At 43.4% G+C, this 26,111-nt stretch overlaps 1 protein-coding gene across 3 annotated transcripts in view; it reads left to right on the plus strand.

The window, feature by feature from the left end:
• Positions 1 to 26,111, plus strand: part of LOC115102200 (nucleolar protein 4-like) — a 158,815-nt gene that overhangs the window by 70,727 nt on the left and 61,977 nt on the right. For all 3 annotated transcript variants that reach the window (XM_065005363.1, XM_065005362.1, XM_065005361.1), the window contains exon 5: positions 20,505 to 20,652. In XM_065005363.1, coding sequence (XP_064861435.1) covers positions 20,505 to 20,652 — 148 coding nt within the window. The remainder of the gene's footprint in view (positions 1 to 20,504; positions 20,653 to 26,111) is intronic.

Below are 26,111 nucleotides of genomic sequence, written 5' to 3' on the forward strand. Positions count from 1 at the left end.
GCCCCCGACGTCACTAATGCTCTTGTGGCTGAATGTCCCTGCAGCAATGTTCCAACATCTAGTGGAAAGCCTTCCCAGAAGAGTGGAGGCTGTTATAGCAAATAGGGGACCAAATCCATATTAATGCCCAGGATTTTGGAATGAGATGTTACACGGGCACATACTTTTGGTCATGTAGTGTATATTTGTGCAGCTAACGTAGCTAGCTAACAAACGTTAAATGGGCGGTCTAATAGTTTCTACATCAATATTTTTTACTTTGAAATGAATGATATGAAGCTACCCATTGGCATTGATTCTTGAAGAATATAACTTATAAATGAGTTTAGTTAAGCTGTCGTGTCCTATCAGAAGTCAAAATATAAGCTTGTTTCATTTTTACTAAGGTTATACTGTTTGTAAGCAAAGTAAATGTAAACAAATGCTGTATAGACTCAACATGGTTAAAAGTATTTTGATATCATGGATGGTCAGTCGATGCATCAATAGTTCTATGAATTGGAGTGGTTGCATTTCTCCAGCCCCATCTCTCAGCTTTTTGCTGAAACAGTGGCGGGGAAATGCTTTATTGTTTCGGGTAAGGATTGCCCCTTTAACATTTGCATCTCTGGCCATGTTGTCTGTAACATCTCTGGCAAATTAGCTGGTTGGATAGCTACAGTAAATAGCTAGTTCCAGAACTGGCAGTCTAAGGAGGATCTCTGTGACACTGATGAAACAGCATGGCCGGCAGAAGTTGTGTGATGTGCTTAATTAATGTTAGCTAAGAAACCCACAACTTCAACTTGAGCTCGTGAAGTTGCTGGGGTTCTTCAACTTGTGTAAAGGAACATTGTGCCAATGAATATTAATATGAATTTAATATCTTTGAAGCTCCGCCCTGTCATCCCACTTATGACACCATAGTAGCCCAAGAGAGACATGAGTCTAAAGTTTTTGCTTCCCAATTTGAACACCAAAATGTTTATAAGCCAATAAGTCACAAATTAAGGCCATGGTTGCTACTGTGCTGTCAATAATATGACTAGCTTTGCTAGCGAGGTCACTACCTGCACAACTGAATGTGACTGCAGTTGTAACTTAGCACTGCTTTTCCAATCAGAACCATGGCAACAGGGTATTTTCTTCTGTCACGTTTCTTTTCTGGATGAAGTTGGCATAATTTTTTTGTTGAGGAAAGACAACCTAGCTGGCTGAATCCTAAAGGGACTACAGCTGGTTTCCAGTGGACAAAGGCTTAATAGCTTTAAAACCGTCTTTATCATCCCCTGCCTTCTGCCAGAGCTTCACAAGGATAAAGCCTTGCCAAAGAAAAATCTGTTTTTTTGACCCCTGTGAGTCAGTTAGCCAGTTGGAGAGGAGGCTGCCTGTGTAGTAATCCTTCCCTTGAGCAAAGCTCCAGAACTGTGACAGTGGGTGTTTCTTCCCTCTCTCCCCACTCCTCTGTTGCCTCTCCTCAAAAAAGTTTCATCTGTCTCAGTATTGTTGTCACAGCATAGCCTATTGTTTTGTGCTTCCCGAGAGAACCTCTATGAAAATAGGACGTGCTAATTTGACATGATGTTCTACCCTGTTTTTGGAAAGATAATGATGATAAATGTAGACTTCTGTAATGTTTATGTACGCATGGCTGACTGTGAACGATGGTGGAAGCGCTATGTTTTGGTACCACACCATAGGCCCCACTGTTGTATCCTGATTTATCCTAGTTGGTTTCCTTTCAGGGCAGGCAGTGCAGTGTGTGCAGTTCTTGAGAGGGAGATGGGAGGTGACAGAGGATCTAACCCCTGGCTCCCCACAGCTGCTCTCTCTGCGCTCGACTTGTGCTGCCTGCCATGCCTGCAGTGGGATGCGTGTAAGGCTCAGCTAGCGGAACCACTCTCTCTCCACACACCCTTCCCACAGTCCTGCTGGTGCAAGGCTCTGCTTCCCCTTTACTTACCATTACCAATCACTAACATGCATCTCACTCAGTTTGGTTTAGATATAGGCTACACCCTTGGTTGTATAGCCTAACCAGAATGAAGCACAGTCCAGTTTGACCCTGAGTGATATAAGCCTGCCTCTTTTCGTAGGATTGGTTCCAGAGGGGAAAGGCTAATCATCATATTTGTGGTAGAGTTGTTCCTGACTGGATTAAACAGGAATAGGAGTGTTGGATACTACAGTAATCTCTCTGGGTATTTGTTAGAAATTGGGGTCCTCATAATGGCTTTTTATCACAGCTGTAGATGGCTCTGGATTTCATAAGTCATCTGGGACAATTGTTCAAATAGCCTAGTGGTTGGAAATCACCCATGTTGGTTTTGTTTGCCATTGTTTACCACCGTTCTTCTCTCCTGTCGGTCGAAGCCAACATTTTCAGATCAAATGACAAGAAAAAAAACACAGTCCTCACATTGAAATGATTGGAAACTGGACTGGCATTGACAGGTGGATAAATATAAAGCAGATGGGGTTGTAGAGGTCATTGAAAGCGTGACCTTTCCCCATTCCTCTTGTGAAATTACTAAAGCTGCTTTTCCCTCTCTGACCCCTCTGGAGGTGTGGTTTGGACTAAGATTTCCAAGGAAACTGCTTCATACATAGCCTACAGTTTACACTTGATTCAATTTGAATGTGCATTGCCTTGGTCTGCACTGCACTGTTCATTCTATAGAATAGGTTACTAGTGTCACGTTCTGACCTTTATTTTCCTTTGTTTTGTCTTTATTTATTATGGTCAGAGCGTGAGTTGGGGTGGGCAGTCTATGTTTTGTGTTTCTATGTTTGGGTTTCTGTTTCGGCCTAGTATGGTTCTCAATCAGAGGCAGGTGTCGTTAGTTGTCTCTGATTGAGAATCATACTTAGGTAGCCTGGGTTTCACTGTTGGTTTGTGGGTGTTTGTTTCCTGTGTCAGTGCCACACGGGACTGTTTCGGTTTGATTTATTTCATGTTATTGTTTATTGTTTTGTATTTCATAGTGTTCAGGCTTTTCTTATTAAAATTCGCTATGAACACTTACCACGCCGCATCTTGGTCCGATCCTTACTCCTCTTCAGACGAAGAGGAGGAAATCTGCCATTACAACTAGGCTAATCATACCATGGCACGGTAACTAGGGCTGGGAATTTCCAGGGACCTCCCAATACTAATTGTCACGATACAAAGGTGCCGATATGATATTTATTGCGATTATCACAATTCTATATGTATTGCAATTCGATACTGTGATTTTATTGTGACTTGATGTTCCATATTGTTCACCATGCTGCAGAGAGACAAGAGAGCCATGAAAAAACAAGTTGCGATATGTAACTGTATCGATTTCCACTTTAACCTTGAATGTAGCCTTCTCTTGACAATGTTAACTGATAACTAAGGCACTTAAACTAGTGCAGAGAGTACTCACTGAGAGAAAGGAGTAGTCACCCTTTCCATTGTGGAAGAGTGTGTGAATATGCCAGTGTGTTTGAGAGAATATCAGGTTCCTGAAAGCTCCCACCACAACCCAACCCATCACATCCAGTAAACATTGTCTTGTGAAAGCAGATCAGAGTGCCCATGTCACTTTAATGATGTGCATCCATGTATTTGCGAAGACCAAGTTTACATTTCTATAACCGTTATTGTTTCTCTGAGAAACATATCTGAATTCACTACATCGGCTGTCTGTTCCTATCAGCATCATCGATTTAACCTGAACACTTACAGAATGACCAAGTAGCTCTGTGTGGGAAATCTCTTGTCCTGTTTATTTCTTAGTGTGGGTTATTGAGAAGACTCCTGTTGCTGTCTTGTCAGTTATGTTTAGCACCATATTAACAGCAAAGAATTTCCCCAGTTCATTTCGTTTTGACATGGCTAACTGAAGGATCTGCCAATCTGAAGTCAGTCACAGTGGGTACACCAATGCTTTGACCTTGTTAGAGGCAGCCCGACCCAGCACAAGGTTACAGGTTGTGTTTGCTATGATTCAGGAAGTCTTTTGTGTGTTGTGTCTTTTGTTAATGCATAGTAAAGATCTTACCTATTATTTTTTTCATTGACAAGATTAGCAAAGTTAGGCATGCCAGCAACAAACGCCAACACTACACATCCAAGTATAACTGACCAAATTATGAAAGACAAGCATTGTCATTTTGAATTTCGTAGAGTGTGTGGAAGAGGTGAAAAAGGTATTGCTGTCTATCAACATTGACAAGCCACCTGGGTCTGACAACTTGGATGGAAAATGACTGAGTATAATCGCGGACAATATTGCCCCTCCTATTTGCCATATCTTCAATTGAAGCCTACAAGAAAGTGTGCCCTCAGGCCTGGAGGGAAGCTAAAGTCATTCCGCTACCCAAGAATAGTAAAACCCCCATGGTGTTGCTCAAATAGCTGACCAATCAGCCTGTTACCAACCCTTAGTAATCTTTTGGAAAACATTGTGTTCGACCCGATACTGTTTTACAGTAAACAAATGAACAGACTTTTAGCCGCTTATAGGGAAGGACATTCAACATGCACTGCACTTACACAAATTACTGACGATTGGCTGAGAGAAATTGATGATAAAAATATTGTAGGAGCTGTTTTGTTAGACTTCAGTGCGGCTTTTGACATCATCAATCATAGTCTGCTGCTGGAAAAACATATGTGTTAGGGCTTTACACCCCCTGCTATATTGTGGATAAAGAGTTACCTGTCTAACAGAACACATAGGGTGTTCTTTAATGGAAGCATCTCCAACATAATCCAGGTAGAATCAGGAATTCCCCAGGGCAGCTGTCTAGGCCTCTTACTTTTTTCAATCTTTGCTAATGACCTGCCACTTTCTCTGAGTAAAGCCAGTGTGTGTGTATGTACTATGTATGCGAAGGACTCAACACTATACACGTCAGCTACTACAGTGAGTGGAATTACTGCAACACTTAACAAAGAGCTGCTGTCAGTTTCAGAGTGGGTAGCAAGAAATAAGTCCTAAATATTTAAAAAACTAAAATCATTGTATTTGGGGCAAATTATTCACTAAACCCTAAACCTCAACTAAGTATTGTAATGAATAATGTGTCAATTAAGCAAGCTGAGGTGACTAAACTGCTTGGCCTAACCCTGGATTGTAAACTGTCATGGTCAAAACATGTTGACGCAACAGTAGCTAAAATGGGGAGAAGTCTGTCCATAATAAAGTGCAGCCCACTATCAACAAGCCAGGTCCTACAGGCCCCAGTGTTGTCACACCTGGACTAGTGTCCAGTTATCTGGTCAGGTGCCACAAAGAGGGATTTAGGAAAATTACAATTGGCTCGTTACAGGGCAGCACGGCTGGCCCTTAAATGCACGCAGAGAGCTAACATCAATAACATTCATGTCAAGAGATTAGAGATTGACTTCATCACTACTTGTTTTTGTAAGAAATATTGACATGTTGACTGCACCGAGCTGTCTGTTTTAACTATTAGCACACCTCAGACACCCATCCATTCTCTACAAGACATGCCACCACAGGTCTCTTCACAGTCCCCAAGTCCAGAACAGGATATGGGAGGCACACAGTACTACATAGAGCCATGACTACATTCCACATCAAGTAACTGATACAAGCAGTAGAATCCTTTTTTTTTTTAAATAGCTAAAAATACACCTTATGGAACAGCAGGGACTGTGAAGAGAGACACACAGACACAGACACACACATACTCCACACACATATACACATGGATTTTGTATTGTAGATATGGGGTAGTAGAGTAGTGGCCTGAGGGAACACACTTAATGTGTTGTGAAAGGTGTTATGAAATGTAATGTCATGTACTATTTTTAATTGTATTTAACTGCCTTAATATTGCTGGACCCCAGGAAGAGCAGCTGGCAGCAGCTAATGGGGATCATTAATCCTTAATAAATACAATTACAAATAGCACTTGATGCAGACCTGGTCCTATCCCCAGAAACACGCTTTCCTTGTTCCCAAAGCATCCTGCTCCTTCTCTATTTATCATCAGGGACTCAGCACCTTTTCACCAATGTAATTAATAGATTCTGGGGCATGACATTTATGGACTTGCTTTTCTCTTGGTAATCTTGTTTCTTGCTCCTCATTCTGCTTCATGTTTGTCTGTCTGTCGGTTACTGGCTGTACTTATTGTGCCAATAGAAGAGTATGCTGTCTGTCTATGTCCTTGTGGTCATGATCAATGACACACGTTTTCAACTCTCCAGTACCAACGGCTGATTCGGCTGAGATTCGGAAACACAAGTCGCAGATCGTTCCGACGCCCTGTAGTCTGTTGCCTTTTTTACCACTCACACTCTCTGTTGTTAGACTGGATAGAGTAACATGCAGTCGCAGTGTAATTGACTGTGGAGATATAGTTTCAGATGTAGTTGTCCCCTCCCCAGCCCAATCTCAGTGTGACTCTACCAGCCCTGCTCAGTTAGCTGTGTTCCTCCTGAACTCAGCAGCCACAGAAATAGCTTCCCACCAGGCTTGTTGACTGACCCATGAAGGTCAGGTGGGAATCATTGATTATTGTCAGCCCCATCTTCATAGTAATAGAATGCTTTCTATTAGTCCTTTGGCACACATGTCTAGTGGTTTAATATTATACAGCAGATATTGATATTCATCTGTCTGTGTGTTCTTCCAGCAGCCTGTCCATCACCTTGCCTGTTCCAATCCTCATCCACTTTTCACTATCATCAACTTTGATGAGACTATTTATTTATTTACTAAGTATTTCTGCCCCCTGTCACACTTGCTTGAGCTGTAGGTGCATACTAACGTCTGCCATCTGCGTGTAATGAATGGGTTATATGTGTGTGTTTTTGAGTGTGCGCAAGTAATGTCTGTGTCCGTGGTGGTACACTACATTACCAAATGATATGGACATCTGCTCGTCGAACATCTCATTCTAAAATCATGGGCATTAATATGAAGTTGGTCCCCCCTTTGCTGCTATAACAGCCTTATGGGAAGGCTTTCCACTAGATGTTGGAACATTGCTGCAGGGACTTGCTTCCATTCAGCCCCGAGGGCATTAGTGAGATCGGGCACTGATGTTGGACGATTAGGCCTGGCTCGCAGTCGGCGTTCCAATTTATCCCAAATGTGTTTTCGATGGGGTTAAGGTCAGGGCTCTGTGCAGGCCAGTCAAGTTCTTCCACACCGATCTCAACAAACCATTTCTGCATGGACTTTGCTTTGTGCTTGGGGGCATTGTCATGCTGAAACAGGAAAGGGGCTTCCCAAAACTTTTGCCACAAAGTTGGAGGCACAGAATTGTCTAGAATGTCATTGTATTCTGTAGCGTTAAGATTTCCCTTCACTGGAACTAAGGGGCCTAGCCCGAACCATGAAAAACAGCTCCAGACCATTGTTCCTCCTCCACCAAACTTAACAGTTGGCACTATACATTTGAGAAGGTAGCGTTCTCCTGGCATCCGCCAAACCCAGATTTGTCCGTCGGACTGCCAAATGGTGAAGCGTGATTCATCACTGCAGAGAACACATTTCCACTACTTCAGAATCCAATGGCTGCGAGCTTTACACCACTCCTGCCGACGCTTGGCATTGCGCATGGTAATCTTACTCTTGTGTGGCTGCTCGGCCATGGAATGCCGTTTTTGCTGTAGATGTTTCCTCTTCACAGTAACAGCACTTACAATTTACCGGGGCAGCTCTAGTATGGCAGAAATTTTATGAACTGACTTGTTGGAAAGGTGGCATCCTATGACGGTGCCACGTTGAAATTCACTGAGCTCTTCAGTAAGGCCATTCTACTGACAATGCTTGTCTATGGAGATTGCATGGCTGTGTGCTCGATTATATACACACTGAAATGGCCAAATCCACTAATTTGAAGGGGTGTCCACATACTTTTGTATATACAGAGCATTTGGAAAGTATTCAGACCCCCTGACGTTTTCCACATGTTATGTTACAGCCTTATTCTAAAATTGATTAAAAAAACATTTTTCTCATCAATCTACACACAATACCCCATAATGACAGAGCAAAATCAATAAATAACAGAAATAGCTTATTTACTTAAGTATTCAGACCATTTGCTATGAGCTCAGGTGCATCCTGTTTCCATTAATCATCCTTGAGATGTTTCTACAACTTGATTGGAGTCCACCAATGGTAAATTCAATTGATTGAACATGATTTGGAAGGCACACACCTGTCTATATAAGGTCCCACAGTTGACAGCATGTCAGAGCAAAAACCAAGCCATGAGGTCGAAGAAATTGTCCGTAGAGCTTCGAGACAGGATTGTGTCGAGGCACAGAATTGGGGAAGGGTACCAAAACATTTCTGCAGCATTGAAGGTCCCCAAGAACACAGAGCTGGCTGCCTGACCAAACTGAGCAATCGGGGGGAGGAGGGGGGGCCTTGGTCAGGGAGGTGACCGAGAACCCGATGATCACTCTGATAGAGCTCTAGAGTTCCTTTGTGGAGATAGGAGAATCTTCCAGAAGAACAACCAGCTCTGTAGACTTTTATGGTAGTTTGGCCAGACGGAACCATTCCTCAGTAAAAGGCAGATGACAGCCCACTTGGAGTTTGCCAAAAGGCTCCTAAAGGATTCTCTGGTCTGATGAAACCAAAGTTGAATTCTGTAGCCTGAATGCCAAGTGACACGTCTGGAGGAAACCTGGCACCATTCATACGGTGAAGCATGGTAGGGGCAGCATCATGCTGTTGGGATGTTTTTCAGCAGTAGGGACTGGGAGAGGAGTCAGGATCGAGGGAAAGATGAACGTAGCAAAGTACAGAGAAATGCTTGATGAAAACCTGCTCAGGACCTCAGACTTGGGCGAAGGTTCACCTTCCAACAGCACAATGACCCTAAGCACACAGTCAAGACAACACAGGAGTGGCTTCGGAGTCTCTGCATGTCCTTGAGTGACCCAGCCAGAGCCCACTTGAACCCGATCGAACATCTCTGGAGAGACCTGAAAATAGCTGTGTAGCGACACTCCCAATCCAACCTGACAGCTTGAGAGGATCTGCAGAGAAGAATTTACTTATGTAAATGTGATATTACAGTAAAAAGAAAATGATATATATATACATTTGCTAAAATAAAAAATAAAAAGTTTTTGCTTTGTCATTATGGGGTATTGTGTGTAGATTGATGAGGGAAAAAAACATTTTACATTTTAGAATAAGGCTGTAATGTAATAAAATGTTGAAAAAGTCCAGGGGTGTGAATAGTTTCCGAATGCACTGTATAGTGTATATTCCTCTCTTCACGGTTGGTTTTTCCTGCGATCAATACTTTGCAGTGGAGGATTGTCGTCTGCACCTTGTTTAATCCTTCCAGTGTGTGTGTGTGTGTGTGGATTCGCATTGTGCCTCAGCCAACAAACGCCACACACTTATCAATATTATCACCTCTGTTCTGAAATGATACACTTTTCCTGCTGCTCCCCCAACTTCCTCATTGATTTCTAAGAGAAATTGTATTGAAAGACATTTGGACATACTAGGACATTCATAACATCCATCTAGATCAGGCCTGGGCAAAGGCCAGGCCCGTCCGCGACCTGATTCAATATGGCCCACGGAATCATGCTCAGATCACTTAAAGAATTTGCGATCGTAAAGTTTTGAATACTCACCATTTGTGTAATGATTGAACTCCCACCGCTTGTGGGACATTTATTTTGAATTCACGTATAAATAACAACTGCACGAGGACAGACAGTGACTGTCAGGCTGACACACACGTCACAGTTACAGATAGTAGCTAGCTAGAAATTGCGCAAAAAAATTGTTTTTCAAAGAAAAGGAAAGTAGACAATGAATGTAGAGTTCCAGCAAGAGTGGACATTGAAATGTTTATTTTATTGAGGTATCAGGGAAAGCTGTGTGCTTAGTGTGCAAAGAGAGCATCGCTGTCTTGAAAGACCACAGCTTGTCCCTACTCTTCCAGACGAAGCATTCAGAGAAATATAGGAATATGTCTTCTGAGCAGAGGGCAAGTGCATCGAAAGAGTTGCATTCTCAGTTGCAAAAGCAGCAAGGACTTTTCACAAAACTGCATTCAACAAACAACAGAATTGCGAGAGCTAGCTCTGTATTGTCCCACAAAATTGCTAAACATAGTAAGCCATTCACTGAGGGCGAATTCATTAAAGAATGTTTCATTGACTCTGCAGCAATACTTTGACCCGACAAGAAAGAGCTGTTTGAAGTTTTTTCCCCTGTCAAGATGAACAGTGACACGTCGTATTCACAGAGAATATGGGACAACAGTTGAAAGACAAGATAAAGGATTTCACCTATTTATCCTTGGCCCTGGATGAGAGCAGTGATGCACGTGACACGGCACAGTTGTTGATATTCTTCCGAGGCATAACCCCAGGCTTTGAAATGAGAGGAACTTGCTTCAGTGCAGTCAATGAAGAGCACAACCACAGGGAAAGATTTATTGGAGATTAATAAGTGTGTGGCAAAGCTGGGACTGAGTTTTGAAAAGTTATCCAGTGTGACCACTGATGGGTGCCCAAACTTCACAGGAAACAACATTGGCCTTTTGAAAAGGATACAAGATCAAGTAGCTGAGCTGAACGCAGATCAGAACATTAATTTCCTGCATTGCATTAGTCATCAGGAGGTGCTCTGTAAATGTGTTCTGAAAATGAGCCATGTGGATACAGTCACTAAAGTGGTAAACTTCATAAGAGCAAAATCTTTAAACCACAGGCAGTTTGTCTCACTGTTGGAAGAGACGGAGTCGGGTTATGCAGATCTCCCCTACCACACAAACATGAGATGGCTGAGTTTGGGGAAGGCGCTTAAAAGGGTGTGAGACCTGAAGTCGGAGATTGCTGAGTTTTTGCAAATGAAAGCTGCCCTCAACTGCAAGATAAAGAATGGTTGGCTGATTCTTCGTGGACATCATGGCCCTTATGAATGAACTGAATTCCGAACTACAAGGGAAGGGCGTTTTTGCACATCACATGTATACAGCCTTGTCAAAGCCTTCAACTAAAAATTACTCCTCCTGACCCGCCAAGTAGAAGCCAACAATCTCACCCACCTTTCGACACTACTAGTCTGTTCCCTATCAGATGACCAGCGGGAGAAGTATACATCACTGCTGTGTGCTTTGAACAATGAGTTTTCTCGTCGTTTTTAGGATTTCAAAGTGTTGGGAAATGACATGTTGTTGGTTTCCTCTCCTTTCACCTTGTGAATGTGGATAACGCTCCCACTGACCTGCAACTTGAGCTTATCGATCTTCAATCTGATGCAGTGATTGGAGAACTATTCAAAACAATGTCACTGATGAGGTTCTATGCATCTCTCGATGAACAAATCTTTCCAAAGATTAGGAGTCATGCTCAGAAGATGTTTGTACTGTTTGGGTCAACTTATGTATGTGAACAGACATTTTCAGTGATGAAATATAACAAGTCAAGGCACAGATCCTCTTTTACTGACTCTCACCTCTCAGCAATCCTGCGCATAGCGACATCAGAGACTATACCTGACATCACCTCTCTAGTCAATGCCCATCAGAGACTTCACTCCTCACACAGATTGAGTAGTTTTAAATGTAATGTTGAGCTCTCTCTCTTTCTTGTGTTATTGTACATACCTGTTAACAAGAGTTCTGTCCGTGGTGCTGAATGCACAGTGTACTTTTCCCTCTGTGTAGTTCATTGCATGTTTAATAATCAAAGGAAAACACGGGTGTGGTTTATTTCTGTGCATGTTAAAAAAGTAAATTAAGTAGCATATCTGGATGTGATTTACAGTGTGTATATATATATATATATATCTGCCAATACATGATGTATAATCCTGTAATATGATTCTGGCCCGCGATGGCAAAAATATATTCTCATGTGGCCCTCCATGGAAAATAATTGCCCAGGCCTGGTCTAGATCCACCTAGATACTACCTTGCCTACTACTCTCATCAAGTTTGAGATAATATTGTCTATTTTGGAACTTCTATTGCCTTTATGGCTGTTGACATCAATATGCTGCTCCATGTTCATTAGGAGAGATTATATAAAGAAAATGCCAAAATTTGTACGGAAGGCTGTAAATGTCTTACTCAGTCTTACCACATGCCCCTGGCCTCTCTTATTTGCTTATGCCTGCATTTACTGTAAAAGGAAATAAAATCATGTCAATTGGTTAAACTGGGATTAATTCTACTGAACATGTTTGAATTGACTAGTCTGAATCCGCCTTGTATTTTAGCCTTCATCTTTAGCAGTCGAACAGTGCTTAATTTCTCTCCTCTTCAAATTTCTCAGAACCAGAATTGTTCAGAATCAATTTAATTTCCAAGCCTAATGTTCCTGATCAGTTTCCATGGCAGCCAATAAACATGCTGTCCCTTCCTCCCTATTTATAGAGGAGAGAATGCAGTGCTGCTGCTGCTGAAATACCAGCATCCATGTGAATGGAGGAGAATAAGTGAGGAGGGGAGGGGGCAGGTGGAAGAACGCCGATTTCGTCTTACACTGGAGGGTCTGTTGTTTAACACTTTAAAGCGAAGAGAACAATTGGCAGAGTCTAGAGAGCTGCCTGGATATGAGCGCTGAGCAGAGCAGAGAGGAAAGGTCCGGTTGCTAACTGCATTAGCTTGAAATGTACTTTCTCAGTTCCGGCCTCTGTGGAAAAAGCACTTCAGATGGCACAAGGGGTCATTTTGTGTCCTCTGTTTTTTTTGTTTTTACATTGGAGTGTGTTGGCTAAGCCTAATTGTCTTGGTGAATAAATACGGGGGTGTTTAAGGAGATACATGGGGGAAATGGGACTGAATTTAAAACCATGAACAAGTCTGTGCCTCAGAATATGTTTTTATGTGTGATTGACTCTTTTGAAGGCACGTCAATCATTGGAATTATTGCATTTATGGTCCCATATCAAAATTATTTAATGAGGAGCTTATCAACATGCTTTTACTCTTCTTCCACCGTGTTAAAAATATAAGCCTTTTACTCTTCTTCCACCGTGTTAAAAATATAAGCCTTTTACTCTTCTTCCACCGTGTTAAAAATATAAGCCTGTTACTCTTCTTCCACCGTGTTAAAAATATAAGCCTTTTACTCTTCTTCCACCGTGTTAAAAATATAAGCCTGTTACTCTTCTTCCACCGTGTTAAAAATATAAGCCTTTTACTCTTCTTCCACCGTGTTAAAAATATAAGCCTGTTACTCTTCTTCCACCGTGTTAAAAATATAAGCCTTTTACTCTTCTTCCACCGTGTTAAAAATATAAGCCTTTTACTCTTCTTCCACCGTGTTAAAAATATAAGCCTGTTACTCTTCTTCCACCGTGTTAAAAATATAAGCCTTTTACTCTTCTTCCACCGTGTTAAAAATATAAGCCTTTTACTCTTCTTCCACCGTGTTAAAAATATAAGCCTTTTACTCTTCTTCCACCGTGTTAAAAATATAAGTGCTACCAGTTAATTATTTTTTCCTCGCATCCTCAATTTGAGGAGAATGGCTCCTGCGCTGGAGTGCTGTCCTTATAAACAGACTCAGGTCCTTGGTTGGATGCAGTGGCAAATATACTGGAAGATATTTGAAGAAATGGAATTGCAAAGAACACCTCGGCTATGTCCAAAATGGTAGCTTCCATGGTTTTGTGGTTCCATACAGCTGCTGATGTAAAAAGGGCTTTATGAAATAAATCTGATTGATTGATACAGAATAGAGACAAGTAGGACGGATCTCCACTTCCCAGTTGTTTACCAAACTGATAAACCGAGTCACATATTCACACAAAGTAAAGTATTAGGTTGGATCTTAATTAGCCTGGGCTTAGATCTTTGAACACAGGCTATTTGATGTTGCCTAAGAAAGGGAGTGGTGCTGCTTTATTTCATTAAAGCCCAAAGAGATGTAATTTGGTTGGTTCTGCTTTCTCCTTCCACCCAGGCTGTGATTCATCTGCATTTAGATGAGATGAAAGCATTAGACTGGGATCATTAATAAACAATAAAAACGAATAAAAGGAAGGGCAGCATCTAGGATTGAGCCGTTGGGGGTGAAATGGATGCAGACAGACTGGGGGAGGGATACTGTAGGTAGGTAGACAATAAACCCTTGTCTGCATTGTTCCAAATTGGATTCTCTCCCTAACCGACACATAACAACATAACCAGTTAATGTGGGTTTATATGATTGTAATTGAAAAGGAGTTAAACGTCAGATTAAATGAAGGGCCTTTTAGATCACTCACTTTAAGTTGATTCATGTGCTAACGATATAGGCCAGTGTGTTATAGATATGAATTTCTTTCGTCATAGATTTCTAGTACGGACATAGGCCTGTACTGACTGCCAACCAGTTAATCTACAAAGAAGACGAGCCTAACTTTATGTCCTTGTCAGGCATCAGTGTATTCACTCAGGATGTCAGGATTGTTAAGTGTGTGTAAACCCAACTCATTGTTGTAACTGTGGCAGAAGAAGACATACATATAGGCTTATAGTGAGACAGTGATGTCAGCTATCAGATACTTGCATCCTCCAGTGTGATTGGGTGCCATAGGTACAGTAGCTGAGAATCTATTGACATTCACCTAGCAGCATCTCGTCAGAATGCTGATTACACACTCTGCTCCACTTGACCTCGATAGGACATGCTACCATGACCCCTCCCACTCCCCATGACTGATGACTCAGTGACCCCTCCATCTCCTCTCCACTGCCCAAGGACATTTGTTATCTTTAGGTCCAGTGTGACAGCAGTCACAATTGAATGACAATCTGCTACAATTTCTACATATGGCCACCGGTGCTGTACTTCGATCCTGTCCTTGTCTTGATGCCTTCCACTGTGCCATGCTGTAGGGTAGGGCTGCACCTGGGTCAAATCAACAGCGGACCCGTTAGTTAGGGAGCGCCTGTATCTCTCCATCCACACAAACTCATCAATAATGCACAGGTCAATTTGCAAGTGAAAGAAGATAACCAATTGGAGTGCGTGCTGGGCAGCCAGCATGTGGGCAGAGGGTGACTGACAGTTCCTGTTGGGTAAGCATGTGGGGGGGGTTGGCTGATGTCTGTTGTTCCTTGTGGAAAGATGGAGGAGCATCCAGGTTCTTTGTGATGTCTGCACTACAGTATGACTATGATCCAGTTTCCCATGTGTATCAAGAATGGTCCACCACTCAAAGGACATTGAGTCATCTTGACACAACTATGGGAAGCATTGGAGTCAACATGGGCCAGCCTCCCTGTGCAACCTTTCGACACCTTTGAGAGTCCATGCCCCAACGAATTGAGGCTGTTCTGAGGACAAAGGGGGGTGGGGGGTGCAACTCAATATTAATGTTTTATACACTCAGTGTAGGTTATCATTATTGATCATGACATACAGGTTACGTCATTATTGATCGTGACATCTAGGTTTCATCATTATTGATCGTGACTATGCGCTGTCCACTTTAATGCAAAATTTAAGGGGGCATCGCCTGGAAAAACCAACTTAGTTAGTCCTCTCCAGACTGTTTCATCACTGCCCTTGTTAGTGAATCAGTGTAGTTTGTTTTTGTGTGTATTCCCTTAATGTTGCTCAATCAGAAAAAGACTGATACAGATAGTAGTGATAGCAGGCTATATGACACGTGTACGGTTGTGTGTGCATGATATGACGCGTGTGTGCAGGCTATACGACACGTGTACGGTTGTGTGTGCATGATATGACGCGTGTGTGCAGGCTATACGACACGTGTACGGTTGTGTGTGCATGATATGACGCGTGTGTGCAGGCTATACGACACGTGTACGGTTGTGTGTGCATGATATGACGCGTGTGTGCAGGCTATGACGACACGTGTACGGTTGTGTGTGCATGATATGACGCGTGTGTGCAGGCTATACGACACGGCTTGTGTGTGCATGATATGATATGACGTGTGTGCGTGTGTGCAGGCTATATGGTTGTGTGTGCATGATATGACGCGTGTGTGCAGGCTATATGACGCATGTGTACGGTTGTGTGTGCATGATATGACGCGTGTGTGCAGGCTATACGACACGTGTACGGTTGTGTGTGCATGATATGACGCGTGTGTGCAGGCTATACGACACGTGTACGGTTGTGTGTGCATGATATGACGCGTGTGTGCAGGCTATATGACGCACGTGTACGGTTGTGTGTGCATGATATGACGCGTGTGTGCAGGCTATATGATGCATGTGTACGGTTGTGTGTGCATGATATGACGTGTGTGTGCAGGCTATATGATGCATGTGTACGGTTGTGTGTGCATGATATGACGCGTGTGTGCAGGCTATGCGACACGTGTACGGTTGTGTGTGCATGATATGACGCGTGTGTGCAGGCTATATGATGCGTGTGTGCAGGCTAGGCTATATGACACGTGTACGGTTGTGTGTGCATGATATGACGCGTGTGTGCAGGCTATACGACACGTGTACGGTTGTGTGTGCATGATATGACGCGTGTGTGCAGGCTATGACACGTGTGTGTGCATGATATGACGCGTGTGTGCAGGCTATACGACGGTTGTGTGTGCATGATATGACGCGTGTGTGCAGGCTATACGACACGTGTACGGTTGTGTGCATGATATGACGCGTGTGTGCAGGCTATGCGACACGTGTACGGTTGTGTGTGCATGATATGACGCGTGTGTGCAGGCTATACGACACGTGTACGGTTGTGTGTGCATGATATATGATGCATGTGTACTGTTGTGTGTGCATGCTATACGACACGTGTACGGTTGTGTGTGTATGATATATGATGCATGTGTACTGTTGTGTGTGCAGGCTATACGACACGTGTACGGTTGTGTGTGCATGATATATGACGCATGTGTACTGTTGTGTGTGCATGATATGATGCGTGTGTACGATTGTTTGTGCATGATATATAATGTGTGTGTACGGATGTATGTGCATGATATATGATTTGTGTGTGTGCATGATATATAACGTGTGTACGGATTAGGGTTGCACATTTTTGGGAATATTCAGAGGTGGAAACTTTCCGTGGGAATTAACGGGAATATGGGAATTAACGGAAATACTGTGGGGCAAAAAAGTATTTAGTCAGCCACCAATTGTGCAAGTTCTCCCACTTCAAAAAAAGATGAGGCCTGTAATTTATCATAGGTACACTTCAACTATGACAGACAAAATTAGAAGAAAAAAAAATCCAGAAAATCACATTGTAGGATTTTTAATGAATTTATTGTGGAAAATAAGTATTTGGTCACCTACAAACAAGGAAGATTTCTGGCTCTCACAGACCTGTAACTTCTTTAAGATGCTCCTCTGTCCTCCATTCGTTACCTGTATTAATGGCACCTGTTTGAACTTGTTCAGTATAAAAGACACCTGTCCACAACCTCAGTCACACTCCAAACTCCACTATGGCCAAGACCAAAGAGCTGTCAAAGGACACCAGAAACAAAATTGTAGACCTGCACCAGGCTGGGAAGACCGAATCTGCAATAGGTAAGCAGCTTGGTTTGAAGAAATCAACTGTGGGAGCAATTATTAGGAAATGGAAGACATACAAGACCACTGATAATCTCCCTCGATCTGGGGCTCCACGCAAGATCTCACCCAGTGGGGTCAAAATTGATCACAAGAACAGTGAGCAAAAATCCCAGAACCACACGGGGGGGGGACCTAGTGAATGACCTGCAGAGAGCTGGGACCAAAGTAACAAAGCCTACCATCAGTAACACACTACGCCGCCAGGGACTCAAATCCTGCAGTGCCAGACGTGTCCACCTGCTTAAGCCAGTACATGTCCAGGCCCATCTGAAGTTTGCTAGAGAGCATTTGGATGATCCAGAAGAAGATTGGGAGAATGTCATATGTCATATGGTCAGATGAAATCAAAATATAATTTTTTGGTAAAAACTGAACTCGTCGTGTTTGGAGGACAAAGAATGCTGAGTTGCATCAAAGAACACCATACCTACTGTGAAGCATGGGGGTGGAAACATGCTTTGGGGCTGTTTTTCTGCAAAGGGACCAGGATGACTGATCCGTGTAAAGGAAAGAATGGGGCCATGTATCGTGAGAGAAAACCTCCTTCCATCAGCAAGGGCATTTTTAAAAATTGTATTTGACCTTTATTTAACCAGGCAAGTCAGTTAAGAACAAATTCTTATTTTCAATGACAGCCTAGGAACAGTGGGTTAACTGCCTGTTCAGGGGCAGAACAACAGATTTGTACCTTGTCAGCACAGGGGTTTGAACTTGCAACATTCCGGTTACTAGTCCAACGCTCTAACCACTAGGCTACCCTGCCGCCCCGCGTTGAAGATGAAACGTGGCTGGGTCTTTCAGCATGACAATGATCCCAAACACACTGCCCAGGCAACGAAGGAGTGGCTTCGTAAGAAGCATTTCAAGGTCCTGGAGTGGCCTAGCCAGTCTCCAGATCTCAACCCCATAGAAAATCTTTGGAGGGAGTTGAAAGTCCGTGTTGCCCAGCAACAGCCCCAAAACATCACTGCTCTAGAGGAGCTCTGCATGGAGGAATGGGCCAAAATACCAGCAAGTGTGTGAAAACCTTGTGAAGACTTACAGAAAACGTTTGACCTCTGTCATTGCCAACAAACAGTATATAACAAAGTAATAAGATAAACTTTTGTTATTGACTGTTACGAATCCCTTTTGGCCCGACAGTCTAGGGGGGGATGGTAATGAGACCCGTAACATAACTCATGCAAATTATAATTGTGACAAAGTCAAAGTGAGAACGAAATAACCACGACTACTGAAATCTACCGTCAAACTCAGGGTTTATTGGAAAACACACGGTAATTGAGGGGGGGGGGGCTGAGCTGGACCCAAGGAAAGAAACAATAAGTATTCAAAAACACCCCTAAGCTAGACTAGCCTACTTTAAAAACAGCTAACTATCCAAAAATACAGTGGGTGGTCCGCCCAGTTCTAACTAGTGTATTTAACAAAGTCTACCTACGGGTAGTGTATGCCCATGGGCGACTTGTCTTGGTTTACCCTTTTCCCACCAGCAAACAAACAAACACCATAACCAAAACAATACTCACAGGTGAGGACAAAGTGCTATGGAGGTGCTCAAACAAAAGAGAGGTTAATACACAAAGAGAGAGTAAAACACAGAGACCTACAGACATGGCATTTACAGAGAGATTTAGCTCTAGAGCAAACAACTGACAGGGTTTTTAAACCAAGGGAAAGGAACTGTGAAAGGGTAGGAAACAGGAGGAGGTGTGTCTTCTGATTGATGATTGAATTGGTGACTGATTGGGGAGTAATGATTTTCACCTGTGAGGGGAGAAGGAGAGAAAAGAACACAGGATACACACACACACAGGATACTGGTATCCGTAACATTGACCAAATACTTATTTTCCACCATAATTTGCAAATAAATGCATTAAAAATCCTACAATGTAATTTTCTGGATTTTTTTTCTCATTTTGTCTGTCATAGTTGAAGTGTACCTATGATGAAAATTACAGGCCTCTCTCATCTTTTTAAGTGGGAGAACTTGCACAATTGGTGGCTGACTAAATACTTTTTTGCCCCACTGTATATGATGTGTGCACATGTGTGTTGCGGATGTGTGAGACTATAAGTGCTTGTACACGCTCATACTGCAAGTGTATGGAAAGACTTAATAACCAGTTCTAAAGTGCAGTGGATGGGTCTGTTGGAGGGAAACGCTGTATCTTGACTGTCTGTCTATTGTGTTGCCTGAAAGGCAGCTATCTGCAGCACTCTGGACCTCATTAGTGGGAGTGCCGGGCTCTCAGATCCTCTTTGCTCTGTGCTGCAACCAGAGGAGCCTCACTAACACAAGTCAAACTAACAGGATTGGAATGAATGTAGAATCATCTCTGATATGGAAATGAAGATAGGGGCCTTAACCCTTATGGTGTCATTAGTTGGTTTTTGGCCTGGGTTTGGCTCCGGTCATGGAGCCTCGGCTGGACTTCTAATGCTTAATTCATCTTTCTTAATGCTCTGTATGCATGGTGTATAGGCCTGCTTCTAAAGGCTTCTGGACCTGGTAGATGGAGTTGTTATTGTATTTTGTCTGTAGTCCTCTGTCTGCTGTGCTCTTTGCCTTAATGCAGTGACTAAAAAGGGAGAGCTACTGTAATGACTGATGTGTATCACTTTGCTGTATTGTGAATGTGCAACGACAGGCTGCCTTTGAATTTTGTCCATAGTCTCATACTCATAATAGTAAATTGTTGGCGGGTTATGTTGTTTGATTTATTTACAACATAACACTCAGCAGTCCAGACATGCATTCATTTTCTTAGTGCAAGGTGTCATCTACTCCTTCAGTAGCCCATTTAGGTTGTCTCCTGACATAGACAGGGAGCCTCAGTCCACCTCTTTTGGCAACCTGTCTGATGTCTGAGGTCCGATCCGTCACATGTAACGTCTGATATCTTCCAATCTCTTTATTTTCTCCCTCTTTCACCTGTCTTAGCTGTCCATGGAATGACATGATAATCTCCCCCCCCCCCCTCTTTCTCCCTCTCCCTGTCTTTTTCTGTCAGGATGAGACTTCAGTGAGCAGTGAGGACTTTGATATGAACGACCCCACATGGATATCAGCTGATCACGGCCCTGCTTCCAACCTGAGTCCCCCGAACCGCAGAGAGAGAATGCACAGCCCACAGAACGCACACATTAAGGAGGAAGACGGTAAGAAATAGCTGCTTTCTCGCTCCTCTCTCTCTCTCTCTGTCTCTCTCTCTCTCTCTCTCTGTGTGTGAGCACAACACACTCATCCGTATCCCCTTTCTTCAGACTTATCCATCTCTCTGACTATCTCTCTCTCTCCCCTGATCTCCCCTCTCTCAGCTCTCTCTTTTATTGAAATGAAATCCCTCATAGGTATGGTTGGTGGGGAAAACTGAGAACTTTGAAGAAAGGGATTTGTGTACAGCTGCTATAAAGAGACAGTACAATTAGCTGTTCAACACTGTACCCACAACAACATGCACTCCTCACACTAAGTCAGTCAGTGTGTTAGTTAGGCTGGTAGAGATAAAGCTCTTTGGATTTTGATGAGAGTGGAGTGGAAAGGCCAGGGTGAAGCGAGAGAAGATGTTGGAATCAATTTCGATCACCATTCTGCTCTCCCTGCTTCCGGTGTGGGGGAAGGGCTACTGTTCCCATACCAGTGAGGAAGGGGGTGAACAGAGAGGGTTGGATGGAGGTATGGATAGAGCTGGGAAAAGAGGGGCAGGGAGCCTTGTAAGGTCCTCTAGACCAGCTAGAGAAGGCCTCCTGGGACAGGTTAAGCCACCACCACCACCACCTAAATGGTGCTCACCTTGAACTCTGTGTGGGGACATGACAAAAGGTTCATGTATTCTAATCCACACTCTGTAACAGCCAGTGTGAGTGGTACTGAGCAGGGAGACATTCGCCCCTTAATAGAAGTACCAGCGTGTTTTACTGAGCACCGTGATGTTTTTCCCTGACTCCATCTTTCAGCGGGCTGAGGAGAAACAACTTGGCCGTGGTGATTGACATGGCTTTGCCTGCTGCTGCTGTCAGGTAAATGTGCAGAGGTAATGTTCCCAGAGAGAGCCATCATTACATGTCCGCTCACTGCCTCTTTAGCCCGGCAGCAGCAAGCAGTAGCAGATGGGACCTGGGAGCAGCATTGCACACGGCGGATGGACGCACCGCCGAAAATAAGCTAATAAATCAAATAGCTAACAGCGGAGAACACCGCCAGCCGTGCTCTCTCCTTCTCTAACTTAAGGAGACAAGAATCTTATCTGCTATTCTTCAATAAGTCAAAAGTCGAAACGTCTATACAGAAATGCTTGTTGTTAGCTAGCCATTTGTGTTGTAGCTTATAGCCTAACGTTTCCTGTCTGAGAAAATGAGATGTTTATGGGAACCTCTAATATGGCCCTCCAATAGGGAACTTTGATAGGCAACCTTGACTTGTCACTGGGAATGATTTGCCGGAGGGAGTAAACCTTCCTCCTCGCTGTCTATTTTGAACAGACTGGCTCCTCTCCCATCCATTCCATTTATCTGTTCTCTGAGGTGGGGGGGGTCACACTTTGACTCAGGGTTGTGACATATCCCAGGAGCGCCCCACAAGAGATTCTCAGGCCCAGTGCTTAAGAGTGGCTATGATTGCACTGGGGCTCCAGAGGGAACCACGAGGGGCTCCTGATGCACTGACCTCCCCAGCCTGAGAGGCTCCTCGGGTAGCTGGCTGAGCTGTGGAGTGGCCCCTCGAGGAGCTCTCACTGGAGCTGTGACTGGAATGGTCATTGGGCAAGTGTCTGTGACAACAAGATGTACGACTCTGTAGTAGGCACTTCCCCCTCACCAGAGAGAAAGGGCCCACAAGACTCAGCCAATCAGACATGTCATCCAGGCGGATTACTCTGTACTTGGGTTGACATTCTTAGTAACGAAGTACACCCATTACAAGTGATTTAGGAAGTTGTTGGTTTGTTTCTGTGTGTGTTTCCTGCTTTGGATTCTTACATGAATGATGGAGCACTGCTCTACTCGTTCAGCTAGCTACTGTGATTTCCCACAGTAAAGTGGAGGACTGTACCATATAGGGAAGGTGGTGGGAAACACTATGCTATATGATGACTGGGGACTCGGACCACATGGTCCATGCGTGTAGAAAGCTATGACTAGCTTTGAACACACACACACACACACACACACACACACACACACACAAAAAGCAAGAGAAAACTGTCTGTAGGCTTTAGAAACATTCTGAGAGGCTGAGTAATTTCCCTACATTTCCCTAAACAGTGTACACGTCCTGCTAGTGCACGTTCAGTGCATGTGACGCGCACTGTTATGTTATTTATAAAAACTCATCCTCCATTTTTTATAAAAACCCTCATGGTCAGAGCTCACAGTGCAGCCAGAAATGTGTAGAGATGACTGCACAGTGTCTAGGTCCCTGCTTCCCTCCCTGGAGGCAGAGAGAGCAGAGCAGAATACAACCACCTCACTGCTGCAGCCTCTAGCCCAGTGCCACACATGGCCTAAGGTGTTTGAAGTCACTGAAAGTAGGCCAGTTGAAAATGACAGGATGACTTTGACCTGCCTCACCTCGAGCTACACGATCCAGGTCAACTGTTAAAGAAAATAAATAGATGAGAATGACAATGCTGCATTATCTAATAGTCAGCGTAATGAGCTGGGAAGGAACGTGGCAAAATATTGTATGGACGGCTGGAATATACTGTTTTTAAACAGTTTAGGTAGTGGTACCACTGCTGCTTCAAAACACTCTAATGGGACCAGACCTAATGAGACCCAGCTCATACTTGTTATAAGCCCCACAGACTTCTTCACATCAGTATTGAAAGAAGCTAACAGAAGAACACTGTATGTATTATTGCGGAAAATAGATGATACCTCATTAACTGTCTGTCCCTGACCGTAGTACTGGGCTAAAGACAGACGCAGGCTAGGAGGCCTTCAGAATAAACCTGCCTCTATTGGGTTGAGAAGAACAGTGGATACGTCCCAAATGGCCCTATATTCCCTATATAGTGCACTACCTCGGACAAGAGTCCAGGGAGTAGGGTGCCAAATGGTATTTCTACTGCTGCATCAGAGCTGATTTCCCACATAGGCAGCGCCACAGTGCACAGGGCTCCGAGGCAAGTAAGGGGAGGGGCTAAAAATGGTGCCGGTAATAATGTGATAACCTAATGGAAATACTATTAAATATTCAGCGTCATTAACATATGACATTTCCCAGTGTGTTCTATTTGATTGTGTGTGTGTTTGCCAAGTTCATCTAGTGGATTTGTGGCTCGGATTCCACGCACGCACGAGAGGGAGGCTGCAGAGAGAAGATAAAAAATCCTCTTCAGATGAATTATAGGAGATGACCAGGATAGGAGGAGTATGCTGTTATTTTGTCCAGTTTGACTACACCTCCACCTTCCACCAAATTCACAGGCTCCTGCCAACAACCATAAATGTGTGTGATCATGCGAGTGTTGTGGGAGCATGACTACCACTAGTTGTGTTTGTGCAGAGGAAGAAGGCTTTCTGCTGAGCTAGGCCCCCCCAACACACACACACACACAAATAATAAGGCAAGTAAATTAATTATTACAATCTAAAGCTCACTCGCAGGGAGAGAGACAGGTAACAATTTGTTTTGTTTATAGGAATGAATACCAGCTGTGATTGAGAGCCTGCCTGTTGGCATATTTATAATCAGTGTTTTTCTCTGGGAAACTGCAATTAGGTAGCTGACTTTAAGCAGGACCAGCGTCTCAACCTGGTCTTAATGAGGTAGTAGTGACTAGCTGGACGCTGCCTCAGAATGTTGTGACTCCCTGCGGCTGGCTGCACAGGAGGCCATGGGGATAGAGAGGTTGGAGTCCTCCATCTGCTTTCCTCCCCCTGCTTGCTAACTACTAAGCTCTTCCCAGAAAACCAGTCTCATTCCCTGGCTGAGTACAAGGTGTGTGTGCTGCCTGAGAGTGTGTGCGTTTTTTAAGACCTTGGGATCACTCCCCACCCATGTCTCTTATTGTTTTATGGTAGGGTAGAAGGGTGCATTTCAGAGAACTGGCGTAAAGGTTGCCCCATAAATCCCCAAATTCTGAAATCAGATAAGGATGGAGCGACGAAGTGTGTTTGTTTTTCTACAAGGTGGTTCCTCAGCAGCATCCAGTGACCAGAGGTATTGCGACAGCTCCTTTAGCCTCAGCAGGCCAACGTCGGCAACAACAAAAGAAGGGTTCAGAGCAGTTCAGCACCCTTTCATAGCCGTCATTGGGTTTGTGTGAAATAGCTGTCCGTTTCACACAACTAAGCTTGCTATGTGTGACTAGAGTCAAAGATGTCATGGCTAGACGTTAAGCTGTTACCTGCAGTACATACGATACAGTGCAGTTGTAATGAAGTGGCCTATTGTGTAATAACATCTAATTAAATTCTAATTATTGAATATTTATTATTTACAGTGCACCACCTGTATGTTCTTATTCCGCAAGTAACAATCAGTGCAGTGCTGTACAGTGTAGTACAGTACAGTGTATTACAACAGTATTGTACAATAAAGTGCAGTGAGTGACCGGGTCTACCTACCTGCACTAATGGAGATACAGTGCCTTGCGAAAGTATTCGGCCCCCTTGAACTTTGCGACCTTTTGCCACATTTCAGGCTTCAAACATAAAGATATAAAACTGTATTTTTTTGTGAAGAATCAACAACAAGTGGGACACAATCATGAAGTGGAATGACATTTATTGGATATTTCAAACTTTATTAACAAATCAAAAACTGAAAAACTTGGGCGTGCAAAATTATTCAGCCCCCTTAAGTTAATACTTTGTAGCGCCACCTTTTGCTGCGATTACAGCTGTAAGTCGCTTGGGGTATGTCTCTATCAGTTTTGCACATCGAGAGACTGAAATTTTATCCCATTCCTCCTTACAAAACAGCTCGAGCTCAGTAAGGTTGGATGGAGAGCATTTGTGAACAGCAGTTTTCAGTTCTTTCCACAGATTCTCGATTGGATTCAGGTCTGGACTTTGACTTGGCCATTCTAACACCTGGATATGTTTATTTTTGAACCATTCCATTGTAGATTTTGCTTTATGTTTTGGATCATTGTCTTGTTGGAAGACAAATCTCCATCCCAGTCTCAGGTCTTTTGCAGACTCCATCAGTGTAAGGGTTTTCCTGTGGTAAAGGAGAAGCGGACCAAAAAGCAGCGTGGTGGTTATTCATGTTCTTTAATTTATAAAGAAACTACACATGAGATAACTAACAAAAGCAACAAACGTGAGAAAACCTAAAACAGTCCTATCTGGTGCAAACACAGAGACAGGAACAATCACCCACAAACACACAGTGAAACCCAGGCTACCTAAGTATGATTCTCAATCAGAGACAACTAATGACACCTGCCTCTGATTGAGAACCATACTAGGCCGAAAACATAGAAATACCCAAAACCTAGAAAAACAAACATAGACTGCCCACCCAACTCACGCCCTGACCATACTAACTAAATACAAAACACAGGAAATAAAGGTCAGAACGTGACAATCAGGTTTTCTTCCAGAATGGTCCTGTATTTGTTTGACAGTGGGGATGGTGTGTTCAGGGTGATGCGCTGTGTTGCTTT

The sequence above is a fragment of the Oncorhynchus nerka genome, linkage group LG20 (genome assembly GCF_034236695.1).
Source record: "Oncorhynchus nerka isolate Pitt River linkage group LG20, Oner_Uvic_2.0, whole genome shotgun sequence".
In the NCBI taxonomy this organism is placed as follows: Eukaryota; Metazoa; Chordata; class Actinopteri; order Salmoniformes; family Salmonidae; genus Oncorhynchus; species Oncorhynchus nerka.